The sequence below is a fragment of the Salvia miltiorrhiza genome, chromosome 5 (assembly GCF_028751815.1).
Source record: "Salvia miltiorrhiza cultivar Shanhuang (shh) chromosome 5, IMPLAD_Smil_shh, whole genome shotgun sequence".
Taxonomy (NCBI): domain Eukaryota; kingdom Viridiplantae; phylum Streptophyta; class Magnoliopsida; order Lamiales; family Lamiaceae; genus Salvia; species Salvia miltiorrhiza.
In genome coordinates, this window is record NC_080391.1 from 34,829,698 (window position 1) to 34,850,741 (window position 21,044).

At 40.7% G+C, this 21,044-nt stretch overlaps 1 protein-coding gene across 1 annotated transcript; it reads left to right on the forward strand.

Moving 5' to 3' along the window:
• The first annotated feature begins 10,185 nt into the window (after nt 1-10,185).
• LOC131025840 (secreted RxLR effector protein 161-like) lies at nt 10,186-10,977 on the forward strand. Its single transcript, XM_057955625.1, has one exon. It carries the CDS (start codon nt 10,186-10,188, stop codon nt 10,975-10,977), a length of 792 nt encoding a protein of 263 aa, XP_057811608.1.
• Nucleotides 10,978-21,044: the final 10,067 nt, after the last annotated feature.

A 21,044-nucleotide genomic window follows, 5' to 3' on the forward strand; every position in this document is an offset into this window, starting at 1 on the left:
ATCCACTTTTGTTGAACTGGATTCATTGTTTTCTGATCCAACAAATGCCTAAGAGCTTGTTGGTCAGTTTTTATAATGAATTTATGGCCCTGTAGGTAAGATTTCCATTTCTGTACTGCCAATATTACAGCCAAAAATTCCCTCTCATAAACGGACAATGCCTGATTCTTTGGACATAATGACTTACTCATAAAAGCTATTGGCCTCTTCTCTTGGAGCAGAACAGTCCCCACTCCAGTGCCACTAGCATCAGTCTCCAAAACAAATTTCTTTGTGAAATCAGGTAAAGCCAGCACTGGTGCAGAAGTCATGGCTAACTTGAGAGCTGAAAAAGCTTGCTCTGCTTCTATTGTCCACCTAAAGCAATCCTTCTTTAAAAGTTCGGTAAGTGGCTTGCTGATTACTCCGTAGTGCTTAATGAATTTCCTATAGTAACCAGTAAGACCCAAAAAGCCCCTTAACTGTTTGATATTCAATGGAACTGGCCATTTAACCATACTCTCTATCTTGCTTGGATCAGTAGCAACTCCATTCCCTGAGATAACATGTCCTAAGTACTCTATTTCTTGCTGATGAAACTGACATTTACTCTTCTTGGCAAAAAGAGTTTGTTCCCTCATAATACTTAAGACACTTCTCAGATGTAGTAGGTGATCACCCTCTGTCTTGCTATAAACCAATATATCATCAAAAAATACCAATACGAACTTCCTCAAATGAGGTTGGAAAACCTGATTCATAAGTGATTGGAAAGTGGCTGGTGCATTACACAAACCAAAGGGCATGACCAAGAACTCGAAGTGGCCATGATGAGTACTAAAGGCTGTGAGATACCTATCTGTTTCCTTCACTAAAATTTGGAAATAACCAGACCTCAAATCAAGTTTTGAGAAAAACTTAGCCCCATGTAGCTCATCCAACAACTCATCAATAATAGGAATAGGAAAATCATGCTTCACTGTGAGGGAGTTAAGGTACCTATAGTCAACACACATTCTCCAAGAACCATCCTTCTTCTTTACTAGTATAACTGGAGAAGCAAAAGGGCTCCTGCTGTGTTGAATAATTCCAGCCTCAAACATTTCTTGTACAATCTTTTCAATTTCATTCTTATTGCTGTGAGATGTCCTGTAGGGATATTGATGTTTAGGAATACTCCCTGTCTTGATAATAATTTGATGTTCAATGCCTCTTTCAGGAGGAAGGCCTTGAGGCTCAGCAAAAACATCCTGGAATTCTTCCAACAACAACTCCAATTCTGAGCTCTCGGTTTGCTTGCTCTCATGAACTTGTTGGCAGTCCACCAGGTATATCTCCTCTATCTCATCAACATGGTAATGCACCAAATGGTATAACCCTTGAGTTGAGACTTCCTGAAATCTGGCATGGTCAGTCTCAGCTCTTAACTTGATTTTTTGTTTTCCTTGGTGTACTGTGAAGGTCATGTTCTTGTAGTCCAGAATAATAGGTGAACAAAACTCCAACCAATCACTACCCAATATCAATTCATACCCTTCACTAGCTAAAATCCTGGGAGAGTATGTAAATTGGTGTCCCTGTACCTCCCAAGATAGATCTACTGCCCTCTTATTGCTAACCAATTTCTGTCCATTGGCAACTTTGATTAAGATAGGATCAGCTGACTCTAGTTTAATGCCATTCTCTTTTGCAAACCTCTCCTGCAGAAAGCTCAGTGTACTCCCTGTATCTAAGAGTACCCTGACTTGGGTGTTTCCAATCTTTCCAACAATCCTCATAGTTCTGGAGTTGGCACCCCCCAACATAGCGTGCATATTAATTTGCACTTCTTCCATAGGCTCTTTTTCATTCAAGATTAGCTCCACAGTATCTTCCTCATGTTGTAAGTAGGCTAGCTCTTGTGCCTCAGTCATTTCCATATAAAATAACTTGTTTCTGCACTTGTGTCCCACAAAAAACTTTTCATCACAGTTGAAACATAACCCTTTCTCCTTCCTGGCTGCCATTTCAGTTGGAGTGAGGATTTTGATAGGAGTTCTATTGTTGCTTGGTACACTCGGCTTGGTAGGTGTTCCTCTCTCTGGTCTTTTATACCCCCATCCTTGGTTCTGAAAATTCCTCGGAGGAGGTTTCACCCTTTTAGCTATAGCCTCAAGTGTTGTGATTTGTTTATGCCCCATCTCTATTGCCTCACTCAAGCTCTTAGGCTTAAACAATAGCATGAACCCTTGCATTTCTTCAGAAAGCCCACTGATAAAACTGGCCACAAAATACTCCTCGGAGTAGTTCATGCTGTTGCTCAATAAGAGACAAGCCCTCAATTCTTCAAACTTCTCCACATACTCATCATAGGTACCATGTTGCTTGAGGTTTTTAAACTCCATAACAATCCTTCCCTCATTCAAGTCCTCAAATCTCGCAGCTACAACATCCATAAACTGCTCCCAGCTAAGAGAGAATAGATTCTCACAACCAAAATTCTGTAACCACTGTAATGCTTTCCCTTCAAAGTTATGAACAGAAAGTTGAACCATATTTTCATCAGACATGGCAGCTGTCAACTTAAAATATGTGTTACATTTAAGAATCCACCCTCTAGGATTGTCACCACTGAATTTAGGGAAATCAATTCGATGCACAGAATTTCCAGAGTTAAAACTAGATTGTGAAGTATAATCAGTTTTGAGCTTGGATGTAAAAGCGTGAGATTTTGCATAGCTACCTTCCTTCCTGATGGAACTAGGAGTTCGACCCAGAATAGATCCCATTCCTTCTTTGTTCTGCCCCAAGCTCAAAAGTTGTTGTTTGATTTCGCCCAAGGTAAAAGATAACTGATCATACTTAGTATCCACCTTCATATCGAGACCAGAGATCAGCTCTTTTAACCTGTCTACAGTAGCTGTTCTTTTTAGTGATTCGGCTTGTAGTAACTGATCCATCTTCTTTTGTGCATCCTGCAGCTCCTTCAAACGCGTACCATCGGCCATGATCGAAACAAGATCTGTTGCGTGAAAACAAATGAACCTTGCTCTGATACCAACTGTTATGGATCTATGAGTGCATGGAGTGATATTGTATATTTTGTGGTGTTTTAACGTAATAAAAATGTGTTCTTTACCAGATAAGAAAAGAGAGATAGGAAAAGAAATTGGAGGCGAAGGAGAGGAGATAAGAGAAAAGGAGAACTTTCATTACTAGGTTAAAACTTTCATGCAACACACATATATATAGCTGGTCCCCTACTCCACGTACTGGCCTAACAGAAAATTGAAAAAGACAAAACAATACATAAAACACGCTTTAATAAGTAAATAAAACGTTTTTGAGATCTGATATTCCTCTTTCAGCCACTTTTAAAAACAGATCCCTTTCCCTTTAATAAGCCAATATCTCCAACGGCTATCTCACCAACCATCAACTTCTCCCCTTCAACTTCTCCATCATCCTCCAATGCTGTGACAGTTTAATATTCCTTCAATAAAAGATATAAATTATATAGCAAGCATGAAATGAAAAAATATAAGATATTGAAGAAAAAAATCAAGATTACATAACATATAAAATAAGTTGGTAACAATAAAATGTTCAACTTTGTTTAAAAAAAATAATAAAATATTCAATTGTTGGGAACTTAATGAAATATCATATCCCTAGTTTTGATGATACCAAAACTCTTTGTTCTTATTGTAATAAACTAGAACTTTTCGAACTCAAGTGTTAGATTTCATGTTTATAGTTAGTCTGAAGACTGAAGATTGAAGACCACAACTGGAGAAAGCCGCAAAAGACAAGTCAAATGCATCAGTTTTGACTGGACGAGAGTCTCACTGAACTATCAGTGATAACTAATGTTTTAATGCGGAGCAAATGGAATTAGCAAACTGATGCTCCTGACAAGCATCAATTAACATTCTTCATCGGACTGAAACTCTGAAATCAGCATTAAATGCTCCTTCAGCCGCATTTAATGCAGAGATTTTGAAGATCGTCCTTTCTCTGCAGAGAATTCCTACTTGGTGCAACCTTTTCAGAGGCACTCTACCAGATGTACTTTGAGACGCCGTTCTTCACCAAAACAGGAACCTCAAAGATTGTAGCCTCAGCTGGATTCAAATCTACTCTCACAACGGCAAAAATCTTGAAGACCATCTCTCCAACGGATCTATTCAAGACTTCGCCTATAAATAGAGCTCAAGGAATACTGCAATCTTCACGGATTCAAACGCACAAGCTGAAACTCTGTCAAATTCGCAACTCATCCTTCAACTGCCTTTAAAAGTTTGAATCGAATAAGAGAATCATCAAAGCAAAAATCAGATCACTGATTACAAATATTCTCTTAGTTTCATAGGCATCCCTTGTATTATCCAAAGCCTAAGATTTTTGTTACTTGAGACTATGTTCTCAGTAATCCTACTTGGAAGAGATCAAACTCACTTTTCAATCGAGCGAAAAGAGTTCAGACCAGGGTTCTAACTCTAGAGATCTTAGCGAAGCGCTGTCCGGGCACGAGTCTGTCTTAGCGTGCTAAGAGTGAGCGAGAAATCCAACCTAAGGTGTTGATGAGTTTGTTGTGCACCTAAAGCATTAACCCAGAGTGTTTGTCAGATTAATCATCTGATCGTGGATTAGGAACGTTGTTTTCGAACCACGTAAAAATTCTCGTGTTCTTATCTGCTTTCAGTTATTTGCTTTTTGCGTAATTGTTATTATCAACTGAAATTGACTAACTGAAAAGTGAAACTAAGAATTTTATTTGTGACATTCTTTTCAAAGGCTAATTGAACTAAGTTTAATTTCTGCTGCCACTGTTATTAGTCTAACTGATAAATTCACGGACAATCAGTAAGATTCATAACACTTCTCTATTTTCGTTCAAACTCGACTGAAGCCTTATCTGGACTTTAGTTGTCTGACTGATTCATATAACTGAAGTCATCCACTGATAGTTTTATCAGTATCAGTCGCTAGCCTATTTTCTATTAAAAACTATTAAATTCACATTTATTTTCATACATCAATTTTTGCGAAGAATTACCCTACAGGTGTATTCCCCCCCCCTCCCTCCCTCATACACCTGTTCAAAGACCCTCTGGGACCCAACAATTGTTATCAGAGCAGGTTGTTCGTAAGAACAAGCTGCTTTGACCCGGTTCTACTGAACTAGATCTTTTAAAGTGGGTTTTAAAACTTTTCATTAATCTTCTTTTCTCCAACATGTTTTTTGCTGCTTATCTATTTTTCTTCTGTTTCCTTTATGGCTACTAACCCCGGCAGTGCATCATCCCTTTCGATATGCTCGGTTGAGAATTACAACATATGGAAATTCTGAGTCAAGAGCTACCTTACAGCCCAACATTGTAGAATATGGAAAGTCATCACTAACGGTCCAATCATCATCTGGACAACGGAGAAGGTAGTACCAGTGGACATCACAAAGGATCCGTATGATGAAATAAGGATCAAGTCAAAGTCAGATTTCACCACTGAAAAAAGAAAGCTTGACGAACTAGACAATCACACCAAGAACATCATCTCTGGCACTGTACCAGACAAACACATCGCCAAACTAATGTTGTGCGAAACCGCAAAGAAGATGTGGGAAACGCTCGAGACTATGTGCATCGGGTCAGAAGAAATTCTGGGAAACAAACTATTAGTTACTTGTCAGAAATTCTATTCATTTAAAATATTGAAGAATGAATCAGTCGACGAAACGGAGTACAGATTCACTCAACTGTTGAACGAAATTCAGTCAATATCGAAGGACAAATACAATCAACGAGACATCAATCTCAAAGTCATTCGTGCTCTTCCATCAGAAGATTAGCGGTGTATACTGTCAGCACCAGCACAAACCTGGATTCAACCAGCTGCCAAATGAAAAATTGTTCTCCAATCTCAAGGCTAATGAGTTCGACATCAACAAGAACAAGCCAGGCGGATCAAATGAAGACATCCCTGCATCATCAAAGGGTGTCGTACTGAAGGCTTCAATAAATGAAAACAAGAGACAGTCGAAGGAGCTGACTGAACTGAAGCCAGAGGATTTCCTCAGTCAATATACTTTATTGACTCAACAGAATGGAATCCAAGTTTCACAAATACAAGAATAAGTTCCACAATGGGAACTACAAAGGAAATGAGAGAGAGCACAAATCCAGACACTCCACCGAAAGGAGTGGAGACAACAAATCATCCACTATCAACATGAGGGATGCGGAATATTTTGGATGCTTGAAGAAAGGGTATTACAGATTAGATTGCCTGAACTTTCACCCGAAGAACGCAAAGAACTTCAAGCCAAAAGGGATCGCAAGTACGCGAGAAGAAAAACAATGATGGCTGGAGATGCTGAAGATTCTGGATCAACATCAGTATCATCAACCAGCAACTCCACCATCTCAGACGATGAGAGTCAAGCCCTCATGGCCAAAGACACAGAAAGCGTGGCTGACAACTCAGGCAACAGCTACGACAATGGATTGAATCGACCTGAAGTAAACTCTCAATCTAGAACTATTAATACTGATAACTCCTTCATGTTTACAGGAGATTACTCAGAATCTAGAGGCACCTCAACCAATGAAGTTGATGAGTATGATCAGCTCATGACTGATCATCAAACATTGAGATCACTCTTCGAGAAACTCCTGCTACAAAATCAGAGACTTGAGAAATGGTCAGTGAAGATCAGTCAAAGAAGGAAACAATCAATGTCTATTATACAGAAGAGAATGGTCTTGATGAACTGATCAAGGAGAACATCCAACTGAAGACTGAGCTTCAGAAATCAGCGGTGGAATGCGAGAGGGCCTCACAAAATCAAGAGGCTCAACTAAAAATTAGAGCAAATAGTCAAGCAATGCATGAAGGAATCTCCAATTATGGATAACTTTCCATCAAAAGCTTTAGTGGAAAGCATTGGAGAGAAGATAACAACTGCTGATAAAGGAAAAACAATCATGATCCACAATGTAACTGAAGCATCCGACAATGGCACACCAGAAAAACCCAAGGATCATGACAAAGAAGAAGCTCAGAAGAGAAAAATGATGGTGAACAGGAATGTTCCTCCTCCTCTAGACTACAGACGATCAAAGGAGGCACCCAATCGGTATGCCCTTCTGAAGAGACTGGAAAGTCGATTTCAGTCAAAATGTGGAAAAAGATCTTCCGGACTGAAACAACATCAATGTAGTGGAGCAAAAAATCAACATATTCCTCATAAGTCCCGGGGGAAGTTCAAGAGCTACCAGAAACTAAAACCAGTTCAGTTCAGAAAAGAGCAACAACCATGGAGACAAGAAAATGATGAATCCAGCCATGCTCAGTTTCAACCACGACACCATATGACTAGACCTCATCAGTCTTCGTTCAGACAAACTCAACTCAATGCTCCTCACTATCAGTTAAGACACCATCAGTCAAGACCAACTCCTGTTTCTCAAGGGAGATACACAACTGATCAAAGGAGACTTCCAGTCTACACAAGACCTTACTACTACAAGAAGGAGACTCCAAAGAAGAAGAAGACTCAACCAAGAAAAGCTCATGTGTCAACTGAAGTACCAACAACTAAAGTCAGACGACCAATCAACCGCAAAGGAGCAGTTGCATGACAAGTGATGAAGCAAATCTAGGTTCCCAAGGGAACAATAACTAACACTCAAGGACCCAAACCTTGATTGAGTATCTAAAATACTTCTTCCTTGCAGGGAAAACCAGGAAACGCAAAAAGAAGGAAGAGGCCAAACCTCCAATCAAAACATGGTTCCTGGACAGTGGTTGCTCGAAGTACATGACGGGCTACAAAGAATATCTTACTCAATATGTTGAGAAAGCTGGATCAAAAGTGGCATTCGGAGACAACTCTACAGGAGAAATGAAAGGCTATGGTGTAACGCCAGTATCAGTAATGTTAGCTATGTCTCTGGGCTAAAACATAATCTGTTGTCTGTGAGTCAATTTTGTGACAGCGGGTTCGCAGTGAAGATCAAGAAGGATGAATTCACTGTAAAGAACAACAAGAAGAAGGTGGTGGTGCTGAGAGGAATCAGGCAAGGAAATCTCTACGTCGTTTCATGGAAAGATAGTCCACCTAAAACATGACTCATCAGCAGGAGCAATACGGAGCTCAATTGGCTATGGCACATGAGGCTCAACCACCTCAACTTCAAAACAATCAACAAACTTGCGAAGCATCAACTAGTAGAAGGTTTACCTTCTATTGTGTTCCAGAAGATGCAAGAATGTGAAGCATGCCACAAAGTAAAGCAGACCAGAGCCTCATTCAAGTCAAAAACAGGCTACTCCTTTGAAAGAATTCTCCAACTGCTTCACATGGATCTGTTTGGACCAGTGTCTCCCAGAAGTTACAACGATGGAAAATACACCCTTATTGTAGAAGATGATTATTCACGATACACTTGGGTTATTTTTCTATACAAGAAAAGCGAGACACTAAAGGAACTGCCAAAACTGATGAAGAGATTAAGTGTTGAAAAGGATATGAACATCATCAGTATCAGATTAGACAGAGGAACTGAATTCCTAAATTCAGTGATTCGAAATTACTGCGAAGAAAAAGGAATCAGCCATCAGACCTCTGTAGCAAGAACTCCACAACAAAATGGAATAGCTGAAAAAATGAACAGGTCTTTGAAGGAAGCAGCAAGGACGATGTTAGCTGAATCAAAACTTCCACTGAAGTTCTGGGCTGAAGCCATCAACAACGCGTGCTACACTCAGAACCGCTCATTCCTCACTCAAAGACATGGAAAGACTCCATACGAGTTATGAAAGAACATGAAGCCAATAATTTCTTACTTTCATGTTTTTGGTTCCAGGTGTTTTATCCATAACAATGACAAAGCAAAGTTAAACACCTTTGATAGTAAGGCTGGTCCATAAATTTTTCTTGGATATGCTGGTACTGAAGATTCCAGCAAAGCCTATCGAGTGTTTAACTATCAAACATTAGGGGTGGAAAAAACACCTCATGTTATTTTTAACGAGTCTTTTGGTGAGTTCAAGGAACGGGAACCTGAAGAAAATGCTAAGAATAAAGGGGTTTCCAGTACTGAAAAGAAAAGCAACAAACCAACTGAAGTGTTGGTGTGGGGACCAGGAAATGACGAAGATACTGAAGAGCTTCAGTATCAGAAGATCAGTCCAACTGAAGCTACAACAGAAGGCATCAGTCAAAGGGGAACTCCTCCCACTGAAGAACGCATGGAACTAAACATACCACCAACTCAACACACACCTGCTCGAAGAGGAACTGAAGCAATTGTTGAACCTAAGTCAACCGAAAGACAGTGAAAAATTCTGACTGAAGAACCTCCACCTTCACCAGAAGAAATCAAGAAGTATAGAAGATAATTTGAGCTTCATTCAAAGGACAACATCATTGGAGAAGCTTCGGAAGGTGTTAAGACTCGAAGATCAATGTGCAACCTTATCTACGACATTAACCAGAACTGCATCAACGAAGATGAAAATTTCAGTTGCTTCTTATTAGATACAGAACCCAAAGATGTAGAAGAAGCGCTGAAATCCACTCTATGTATAATAGCTATGCAAGAAGAGCTAAATGAATTCAACAGGAATTCAGTTTGGGAGCTTGTGGATCGCCCAGATGATGCAAAAGGTATTGGACTGAAATGGATTTTCAAGAATAAGAAGGATGAGAAAGAAAATGTTGTCAGGAACAAAGCAAGACTAGTGGCCAAACATTATAGTCAAGAAGAAGGGATCGACTACGATGAAACCTTTGCCCCAGTTGCTCAACTAGAAGCAGTCAGACTCTTTCTAGTCTATGTAGCATACATGAAATTCAAAGTACACCAAATGGATATAAAGTGTGCATTTCTCAATGGAGTGCTCAGTGTTGAGGTTTTCGTGGAACAACCTCCAGGATTTGAAGTTGCTGGACCAGATAAGGTGTACAAACTCAAGAAGGCATTCAATGGATTGAAGCAAGCACCAAGAGCGTGGTATGACACTCTCTCAGAGTATCTGATCGAACAAGGATTCAAGAAGGGATTAGTGGATAGAACATTGTTCACACTGAAGGAAGCATAAGATCTCCTACTTGTGCAGATATATGTTGATGATATCATCTTCGGATCCAAATCCAAACGAATGTGCAAGAAGTTTGTTGAGATTATGACGAATAAATTCCAGATGTCAATGATGGGATAAATGAATTTCTTTCTCGGATTACAAGTAAAGCAAACCAAGGAAGGCATATTGATCAATCAATCAAAGTATGCTAAGAAACTGATCAACAAGTTCGATGTTCAACATATGAAGAGCGTGAAGATTCTTATGAACACTAACTGGAAACTTGATCCAAAAAAGGTTGGAAAATCAGTTTCCTCAACAAAGTACAGAGAGATCATTGGATCACTATTGTATCTGACTGCAAGCAGACCAGACATAACTTTTGCAGTTGGAGTTTGTGCGAGATATCAATCAGATCATAAAGAAGCTCACATGGACGTAGCAAAACGCATTCTAAGATATATCAAAGGCACATCCAATGTAGGCCTTTGGTATCCAGCCGACGACGACTTCAAGTTGACAGGGTACACTGATTCAAATTTTGCTAGATGCGCCATTGATAGGAAATCAACTTCCGGTACTTGCCAATTCCTTGGAAGTAAGCTTATCTCGTGGTTTTCAAAGAAGCAGACATCAGCCGCCACATCCACAACTGAAGCTGAATATATGGCCGCTGGAAGCTGCTACTCACAAATTCTATGGCTAGTCCAAGAATTGAAGGACTATAGGATCGAAGAAAGTAAAGTTCCTATATACTGTGATAGCTCCAGCGCCATTGCAATCTCACAAAACCATGTTCACCACACCAGAATCAAGCACGTCTCTATACGCCATCACTTCATCCGTGATCATGTTGAAAAGAAAGACATTTCAATTGAGAAGATCCACACAAGCATTCAACGAGCAGATCTGCTAACATGCACTCCCTGAAGAAAGGTTTAACGATCTTTGTGGAAGGATAAGATTGATCAATCCAGAAGAATGAAGTCAATCATTTTTTGAAACAACAACAAATTGGAGTTACTACTGAAGATTTCAAATGATGGTCTGCCAACTGATGACGTGTGCACCGAAGAAGTGAGTCAAAAGATTGACAGGGAACTTAAGCCTTCGGTTAACATTCTATGAGGTATCGATTGACTACAATGATAAGTCGACCAGTAAGTGTTTATGTGTTAACTAAATCTTCTAACTAAGATATCCTTGCACATTTGTTTATTATTTTAAGAAGTTATTTCCTCTATCTTAAGGATCCCACCTTTTTCTGAGAAACTCATATTTTGGAACACGTGTCGTAACTACATTCAAATCGGATTTCATAGGGCACGAATTTTCATACTTATCATAGCCTGTTCATCTTCTTCTCTGAAGTTATCAAATACATCATTCCTTAGTCTTTTCTTGTTACATCTAAGTTTTCTCTCTTCTCTTTCCCTAAAGATTCAACTCCGCAGCTCTATCTGTGAGAAGAGATCTCAATTTTTCTAGAAAACTTGGCGATACAATTTCCAAATGGGAAAGTCTCTGATTTATGCCTAATTGTTCTATTTTTAAGGGTTTGCATGTACATGTTTTTAGATAAATATTCTGGAAATTGGTGCGTTTTATGGTTTGTTTTATGCTTTGCAGGAGATTTAGGTTTTATAGTTGGAAGAGTGTAATTTTGGAGATTTTGGGTTAGAATGGTGTTTTTAGGCGTACTCTGGTATGCAAAGCTGAAAAGCCCGCTGCAGAGCTGAAAAGCCCGTGCCAGAGTAGAAAAGCCCGCTGCAGAGCAGAGCTGCGAGGATAGCTCTGTAGCAGAGCAGAGCTGACTTGCAGAGTCAGAGCTGAACTTCCCTATGCAGAGCTAAAATCTCCAGAGCAGAACAAACGTGTCAGAGCAGAGCTAAATCAGCAGAGCTGACTTCGCACTAGAGTTAACTTAGCAGAGCAGAGCTAAAGATCAACAGAGTCAACACTTTACTTCATAGTCAACATATCAGAGCTGACTTTCAGCTTTGAACTTTGCAGAGCTAACGATGCAGAGCAGACTTTTAGCTCTACACTACTCGCCAGAGCTCGCTGATTCCAGACCGTACTTTTAGCTCTGCACTATACTTTCCAGAGCCAAACGTGCAGAGTAGCCGAACTTTCGCCAGAATGGAGATAACTTGCAGAGCACGATTTTGATGGACTTACCTTCTCTTACACGATTTTATTTCCTTTAGAGTCCAACTTTGCATGGCAAGTTTGATGGTGATCAAGATTGAATTGAAGTCTATAAATAGGGCCTTGTTATTCATTGTAAATAACATCTTTTGCCCTAAGCTTCGTTCCACCTTGAGAGAGTTATTCTTCCGCAAGGCAACCTAGACTTAGGCGTTTATTGCTTTTCTAGTTTCTTCAAGTTTTCGAGTTTTTAGTTCTAGTTTGCTTTCAAGTTAGTTTCTTTAGTTTTTGTTTCGAAGGTGTAATCACGTGACAGATTTCATCCTCGTGACATTTACGGTATTTAGTATTTTAATTCAATTTATTTTGTTTAATCATGTTTATGCTTTTCGTTTATGTTTATGTTTTCTTTTCAATTATGCAATTTAAATTATGCACTATAGTTTCACGCCTAGATTAGAAGGTTTTTAATTTACAAGTCTTTAAATTCTTAAGTTTAGATTTACTTTAAGTTGTTTAATTCTTGCCTAGGGTTTTCACAGTTTATTGCCTAGATTAAGTTTAACTTTAATTTACACGTTTTACAAGTTTTTAAATCAAACCTTTACTGCTTTCTTTACTGTTTTCTTGCAATACAATTAGAAGCCCTTAAAGATCTTTCTTGAGAGATGACACTGGATCAACTTACCATCGCTAGGATGTCCTTGTTCTATTGCAAGTCAAACTAGAGGTGTTTCTAGTTGAGTCAAATTTTGACGCCATTGCCGGGGAAGGTTTTAGGCGTTTTAGTTGTGTCACTTTTTATTTACTTTATTTAAATTTTAGTTTTTCTTGTTTTAGTTTTATTTTGTTTTCCTCCTGCCGGTGCGTTTGATCCGTTCGTTTAGTGTTGTGCATGCAGGGACGCCGTAGTCTTAAAAGCAAACTTGTGTCTCCGTTACACAGTACGAGCGAAGGAGTTTTCAGGAAGAACAGCTGCAAATGAGTGTTTGCAGAGGACAGAGCAGACGATTCTGAGTCTGGCTCTGAAGGAGACGCACGTGACAAAGATGACTGTGTCTACTCTGACTCTGACCTACCAGAGCAGAGCGTAGAATAGGAGGAACCAGAATCGCCCGCCAGCTCTGACTCTGACTCTTCAGAGCAGCCCGCAAAAGAGGAAGCCAGCTTTGACTCTGACCGTGCAGAGCAGACCACAGACACGGCAGAGCACACCGTAGAAACGAAGGAGGAAGAAGCCAGCTCTGACTCTGACCGAGCAGAGCAGAATACAAACGAGGAGAAGAAGGATATGGCGTAAAATATGGAGTACATGGGAGATTTCACCAGGCCCGTCATCAGAGACACCAACACTTCGGCTATTGTGCTCCCCACCGCAGTTAGGAATTACAATCTAAAGCCGAATGACTCCAGTTTGCTACCGTTGTTCCACGGGATGCCGAGTGAGGACGCCCTGCAATTCATTCGGGATTTTTGCACACAAGTGCAAACAATTCCATTGCTGACTCTTACGGAGGATCACCTCAAGCTCATGTGCTTTCCTTATGCACTTAAAGATAGGGTGAGGATGTGGATGCTATCTCTGCCACCCAACTCCATCACTATTTGGGGAGATGCTTGTGAGAAATTCATGCTAAAATATTATCCGAGCCACAAGACACAGGAGCTGAGAACGAAAATAATGGAATTCACCCAAGGATCGGACGAGCCCTTACATGAAGCTTGGGAAAGATATCAAGAACTCCTCCGCCAATGTCCTCAACATCAATTTACCAATGTGATGTTGATGCAGTTCTTCTATGATGGGTTAGTGCAAACTGCCTAATTTATGGTGGACAGCACGGCAGGAGGGAACATAGCTCGGAAGACGACAACAGAGTTAAAGGAGATATTCAAGACCTTAGCCGAGAGCTCCCAGCAGAAATCTGTCCGTGGAAGGAGAGTTGAGGCCAGCGATGTGACGAACCAGTTTGAGATGCAGCAACAATTGGCCTCAATTATGCGAGAAGTACAACAGCTTAAGATGGGCAAGATGGAAACTCCTCCCGTCCCTGTGCAGAATTCAGCTCTACAGAATCTAGCTCTGCAGAATGTCGAGCCTTGTGGCATATGTGGAGATTTCAGCCATGGAGCTAATGAATGTCACAGAATGGGCGAGTTTACTCCAGAGGGTCAAGTTGAAATCTATGCGGCTCTAGGATTTCAGAGCTATAATCAAGGGCAGAGCAGACCGCAGTACGGGCAAAATTTTAATCAAGGTCAACAAAACGTAAATGGTGGGTGGAGAGGTCAGCCGAACTTTGGATGGGGAAATCAAAATTCTAGATGGAATCAATTCTGTCGACCACCCCAAATGGGATACCAACAACAGCAACAATACTTCCCACCGCAACAGAGCTCTCCTCAACAGTACAAGCAGCAATACCAGCAGCAGCACTCCATGCCGCAAGGGAATTCTCGGCCACAACACTTCCAGAATGCACAACAGATGCCACCACAGAAAACATCGCTGGAAGAAACTTTGCAAGCTTTTATAGAGATCGGTAAACAAAATATGGAGATTACCAAACAGAATATAGAGTCTCAAGCATCTACCATAAAAAGACTTGAAACAACCGTTGGTCAGCTTTCCAGCACTTTGAACCAAATTCACCAGCAACAGCAGCCCGGAAAATTTCATGGCCAACCCTTGCAGACTCACCAGGCTCAAGCTATCACTGTTCTTCGCAGTGGTAAGATGGTGGATAATAGAGTGGAAGAATCAGAGCAGACTCGCATATCAGAGCAGACTCGCAAACTAGAGCAGACCAGAATACCAGAGCTGATCAATCCAGCTCTGCAGAATCCAGCTCTGCATACTTCAGCTCTGCCAAAGCCAGCTCTGCATACTTCCACTGTACAGAATCCAGACCTGACAAAGTCGGCTCTGCCGAGTTCAGCTTCGACGAGCCCGTGCGAAGAAGAGAAGGCAGAGCATTAGAGGCAGCCAAAAGATGGAGAGAATCAGAAGGAATGAGAGAGGGAGAAAGAAACGGAGGTTAAACTTCACAAGTCCATTTCACCTTATCAACCACCGATTCATTTTCCGAGCAGATTGAGGAATGAAAAGCTGGATAAATAATTTGCCGACTTCTACAATATACTGGCCAAGGTGAACGTGAACCTGCCCCTCTTTGACGTGATTAGAAAAATCCCGGCGTATGTTAAGTTTTTCAAGGAGTTGGTGTTGGATTTGTATACTGAAAGCAAGAATGTTTTATGCTTGTATACAATGTTTCCTAAGTTCACTATCTAATCTCCTATCTGATTGTGTTCATGATTGCATATGTATGTTCTTTATCTCTATATAAGTAGATTATATGGTGTGTTGTAGATCACAGAAGACCATATAATTGGAATAACCTTAAGAGATATAATATGATCACAGCCGAAATAACTCTAGGACAAGTTATTGGTTTAGGCTGCAGTATAGATGGAAGTAGTTTGTCTTGGCTACTTGTCTATACTGGTACGTCATTACGTATTGATAGGACCACAGTTTGAGATGTATTCTTCTATCTGACTTAAGTGAAGAATCAAGATCTCGGTGACTTATAAATCTTAATACTAATAAGTATTCAGATATATATATTAATTCGTATATCACTTTGACTTACTATGGGTGAAAGTTATATACTAACTCGAGTACTCTGTATCTTGGGTGATAGCGGTTAATATATGATATTTGATTATTTGTATTAGTACCCGTATCCGGTATAGGATAATGACATCCCCTTAAGGAGCTCAATAAGGTTTATTGCGCTAAACCCTGCAGGTTGATTAAGTTCAGGCGCAATAATAAAGTTTGAGTGGTACTGCTTAAGGAATTATTAAGAGATTAATTAATTTAAGCTGTCAGAGCTCTAATTAATTAATGGATGTCGGATATTTTAAATACGGAGATTTAATAAGTCTAAATACAAGCCCCCGACTCATCACCGGCAATAAAGGGGTAAGTCAGTATCGGTTCTCTAGTGGAATGAACTGATATTTATAAATTAATTATGGTCTGGGCTGACCATAGATAAATTAATTTATTTGAGGCCCATCTTTATTCCTTGTATCTGGTCCCTGGACTGGCCCAATGTCTCCTAGCCCTAGAAGGAGAGAAAAACGCCTCCTACACTAATTCTGTGCCCACACGTATTTAATTTTAATTAAATACAGCTGTCAGCTCTCAGGAAAACACACTGATAAAATATTAGGGTTTTTGAGAGCTGTGGGGCGCAGGGAAGAAAAACGTGTGGGACTTATTTCTCTCTTGGGACTTTCATAGATCGTTGTCCATCCAACGGTGAAAGCTGAGCGGGATACAGTCGAGAAGATCAGAGCTGGAGTCAGATTTTCGCAGGAAACCATGTTCTGGCAGTCTCCGTAAAACGGCCATAACTTCCTCCACAGAACTCCGATTCAGACGAATCAGGCGGCCACGGAAAGCTCTCTCGAAGACGCAGAAGTCGTATGTCTGCACAAAATACGATTGGAGGTCGTTTGAGGGGTCAAACGGAGCGTTGAAGTTGGCTGACCTGTTCAGCGACAGATTGACGAATTCTTAGGAATTCTTCAGGTATTTCTGAACTCCAACGTGCAGCTGTTAAATTCATAGGAGCATGTTAGGATTAATCGTTGTATGATAAATTAATAATAATCCAAGAAACGATCATCGGGCAAAGCAGAACGTTAATTCAGTTTAATATTCCTTCAATTGGTATCAGAGCGAGGTTTATTTTCTTGGCTCTATTATTAATTTATGTACGATTAATAATGTGCGTTGTTTTTACTGCTGTTGTTCTTCGTGGTTCGTTGATTCGTGGAATACGTCGTTTGACGTTGTAATCGTTTTTCACCACGAGAAAATCCGTGGTTAGATTAGGATTTCAATTGTATTTGTTTTTCCGTTGTAAATCTGTAAAACCGAGGAACGAAACGAGGATGACGACGAATCAACAACGAGGAACGGTGTTTGGTGGAACGGAGGCCAACGGGCACGGAGCGAGCAAGGCCGCCGGCGCCGAGGGCCGCGCGCGCACGAGCGCTTGTGCGCTGTGCGTCGCGCGCCCGGGCTGGCGTCGTGCGTCCTTGCTGCTGCTCGTGCGGATCAGCGAGGCGAGGCCGAGGCGAGGCAAGGCAGGGCTGGGGCGAGTGGGGGCGGTGCACGCCTAGGGCTGCGCATGTGCACTTCGCACGCTGCGTGCCCGGACGGCGTCACACTGCCGCTGCTGCCGAGTTGCTGCTTGCGCGTCGAGGGGCCGGAGTCCGCTGCTGATGGCGCGGGTCAAGGCGAGGAGGAGGCGAGCGATGGGGGCAGCGCGCGCCTCGGGCAGTGCCTGCGCGCTGTGCGCGCGGCGTGCCCGGGAGGCGACGCACTGCCGCTGCCGCTGCTGCCGTCCAGTCCGCGCTGGAGCCCGCTGCTGGTGGCTGCGCGCGCCTGCTGCTGCAGCTGGTGGCGCCGGGAGCTGCTGCCAAGCCAGGCGGGTGCCGCGCCGGGCTGCTGCTCGTGCCGGGATGCACGCCGAGAGCTGCTGCGGCGGCACTGTCCAGCGGCTGTCGAGCAAGGGAGGCGGCGGCGCCTAGGGTTCCAAACCCTAGGTGGCCGATTTTCAAACCCTAGGAGGCCCAAACCCTATTTTCAAAGACGGGCCTGATGAAGCTGTTCGGGCCGAGTTTTTTACGTTTTTGCGCCTTTTCTTTTCTGTTTTAAATGTAATAAATTAGAATTGGGATTCCACGAATGGGTCACGAAGAACTTTATTGTTTTAATTCTGTTCTTTGCATGTCGTGGTGTTAATCCTTTATGCTCTTTGCATGTTGTTTTGTCTTTGCTTGTTAATATGTGCTTATTAACTGCGCTTAGACAAGCATGCTAGGTTTATCGTTTTCTTAAGCATGTTTTTAGAATTCTGCGAACATGTTTTACATGTTGCGTTCTAGATGAGCATGTTTAGGATTATGTGTTGAGCATGATCAAACCTTTTGAAAGAAAAAAGACTAAGCTTAATAATTTTATGGATGATTAAAAATTATTTAGATTTCCACAAGCGGTCTCTAGACAAAGTGATTGGCGATGTGAGTAAACGTCCACCCCACGTGGCTTACTTCATGTTTGTTCTTTCATAAGTTTGTCAGATGAGGTTTCTATAAAAATATTTAAATCCATTAAAGTAGTGGGAGTTATGCAGTAAACGTCCACCCCACGTGGCTTACTTGTATAATTTTCACGAGTACTTTAGAGGATGGAATTAAATAAGATAACTAAGAAATTAAATTGAATGCGGCATGGTCCGAGTGAGTATGTCAAATTCAAGAATTTAATTTCAAAGTTAAATTGTGGTTACTTCTTATTAATTTTTATTCTTAAAATTATGTAGACCTCCACATGCGGTCTCTAGACAAAGTGATTAGCAATATGAGTAAACGTCCACCCCACGTGGCTTACTTCATATTTGTTTTTCATAAGTTTGTCAGAAGAGGTTTCTATAAAAATATTTAAAACCATTAAAGTAGTGGGAGTTATGCAGTAAACGTCCACCCCACGTGGCTTACTTGTATAATTTTTCACAAGTACTTTGGAGAATGGTATTAAATAAGATAACCAAGGAAATTAAATTGAAAGCGGCATGGTCCGAGTGAGTATGCTAATTTCGAGAATTTAATTTTTAAGGTTAAAATGTGGTCATTGCTTAGATATCATATCAAGTACAATGTACAACTCCCAAAGGAGTCCCTTCTTGATGATGATATGGTCTAGTTAAGGTGCCAACTATTGATTTCTTTTGTCAAAAGGTTAAGTTGACATGGATAGAAATTAAATGACTAGGTAAATAGTCTGGTTGAGGAGTTCGTGTGTAAACGTCCACCCCACGTGGCTTGCACATGGAATTCTTTGAGCCGTTGGAGGTTTCATTAATATTGTTTTATCAAAAGGTTACAATATTATTGTTACGAATTATGTGCTTTATGTTCGTTACTTTCAGATATGTCTATGTCTCCTGTTTCTTTATTCTTGCACAAAGTCTTTTAACCGGTCCACCTATAGAAAAAGGAAACGCAGTTTTGGATTTTCATCTTTATCACAAACTAACACAATTTTTTGTGTTGCTTACTACTCGACGTTCTATTTGTTCGAACAATGAGACAACTGATGGGAAAATGGAACTGCATAAAAGGTGGCATGTGACGAATAATGTGGCTATATGCTTTATTATGAGCATAATGTCACAAACCTTGTAGCTCCAACATCAGGGCATGGACGATGCTATTAGCATCATGCTGAATCTCAAGAAAGTGTTCGGAGAGTCGAACTGAGCTGCTCATTTAAATTTGATGAGAGTAATCTTGTTATTTTTATGAGTAAGCACAACTCAGTGTACGAGCATGTCATGCAAATTTTGACGAACTTGACTTGCTCAGTGGAAGTATCGACGGTGAGGCAAAAGTCGATATTATCCTGAACTTTCTTCCCAAGTCTTTTAATTAAGAACTTCCGCCTCAACGCTGTTGTGAGCAAGAAAGAATATACTCTTTTGAGTTGTTGAATGCTCTAGTTACAGCTAAGGAAGTTGTGGGAAAAAGATGTGCAAACACTTGTTATTGCCAAAGGATGGCCATCTTCTCCGTCAAAAGACGGGAAGAAGAAGGATCCAAGGGGCAAGAAAGACAAGGGAAATAGTGGGAGTAGTGGTGTGATAAGATTGAGTATTGGAGATTTCTTATTTCAATACTCAAGGCAAAGGGTTAAGGTACTTCACTTGCTATAGTAACTGAGACATGTCAGCTCGTTTTCTACTCAATTGTGAGTAGTGGATAACGAGAGAAACTGATAATGATTGTTACACCTTGCATGGCTTTTTGTAAGCTGACAAGGAAGCTGCGAAGTGATGAGATGATTGTCTTCCTAGGCAACGTGACTAGAGTCGCAGTTATTGCAATTGGAGACTTGTCTTTAAGTTCTAAAGACATAGTTTAGTTTTTGAGAGTTCCTTATCATGTTTCAAATTTTGAATAGATGGATCTTATGTCATTTTTGATAGTGGTGTTTCTATCATAAGAAATGACAAAGTTGTCTATTCTGGTATTTTGAACATCTCTCTTCATACTATAACTTGTCTACAAAATACCTTTATATTGCATTTACATCATCGAACAAAAGAAAGAAAAAAGTTAAGGCTAATCTCTCATGAGGATCTTACACATATATTGATACCCTAGAAATAGGTCACATCTATCTTAATAGGATCCAAAGGCTCGTGTCTAAATAAGTACATTGGATTCAATCCAGGTTGTACTATTTCGAACCTGCGAATCCTGTATAGAGGAAGAGATGGAGACCAGGTCATTCATGACAAAGGGGATAAAGGGCCAATAATGTGTTAGGAATGATCTTTTCTGATTCATTGTCAGTGTTTGGGATTCCAACCCAGTTTACTACACCATGTAATCCCTATATAAAATGGTGTGGTGGAGAGAAGAAATAGGTCACTATTAAAAAAATATGTTCGATGATGAGTTATGTATCTTTGCAATTAGTCCTAAAGAATCAGAAGGTGGTTATTAGCAATGACACGCGATTCTTAGAAGTGGACTATGAAAGTAATCACTAATCCAAGTCAGATAGTGTACTTCAAGAAATTGAAGACATTAGACAGGCGATTCCATCACCCAAGCCAAGTGTGCAAGAGTTTTGTACTACAAGACACTGCACGCACTGTTGACACATATGTGCCACCACAGATCCATTGTAGTGGGAGGGTTGTGGGACAACCCGATCGATTTATGTTCTTGGGAGAATCTTTGGATTCAGTCCCTGG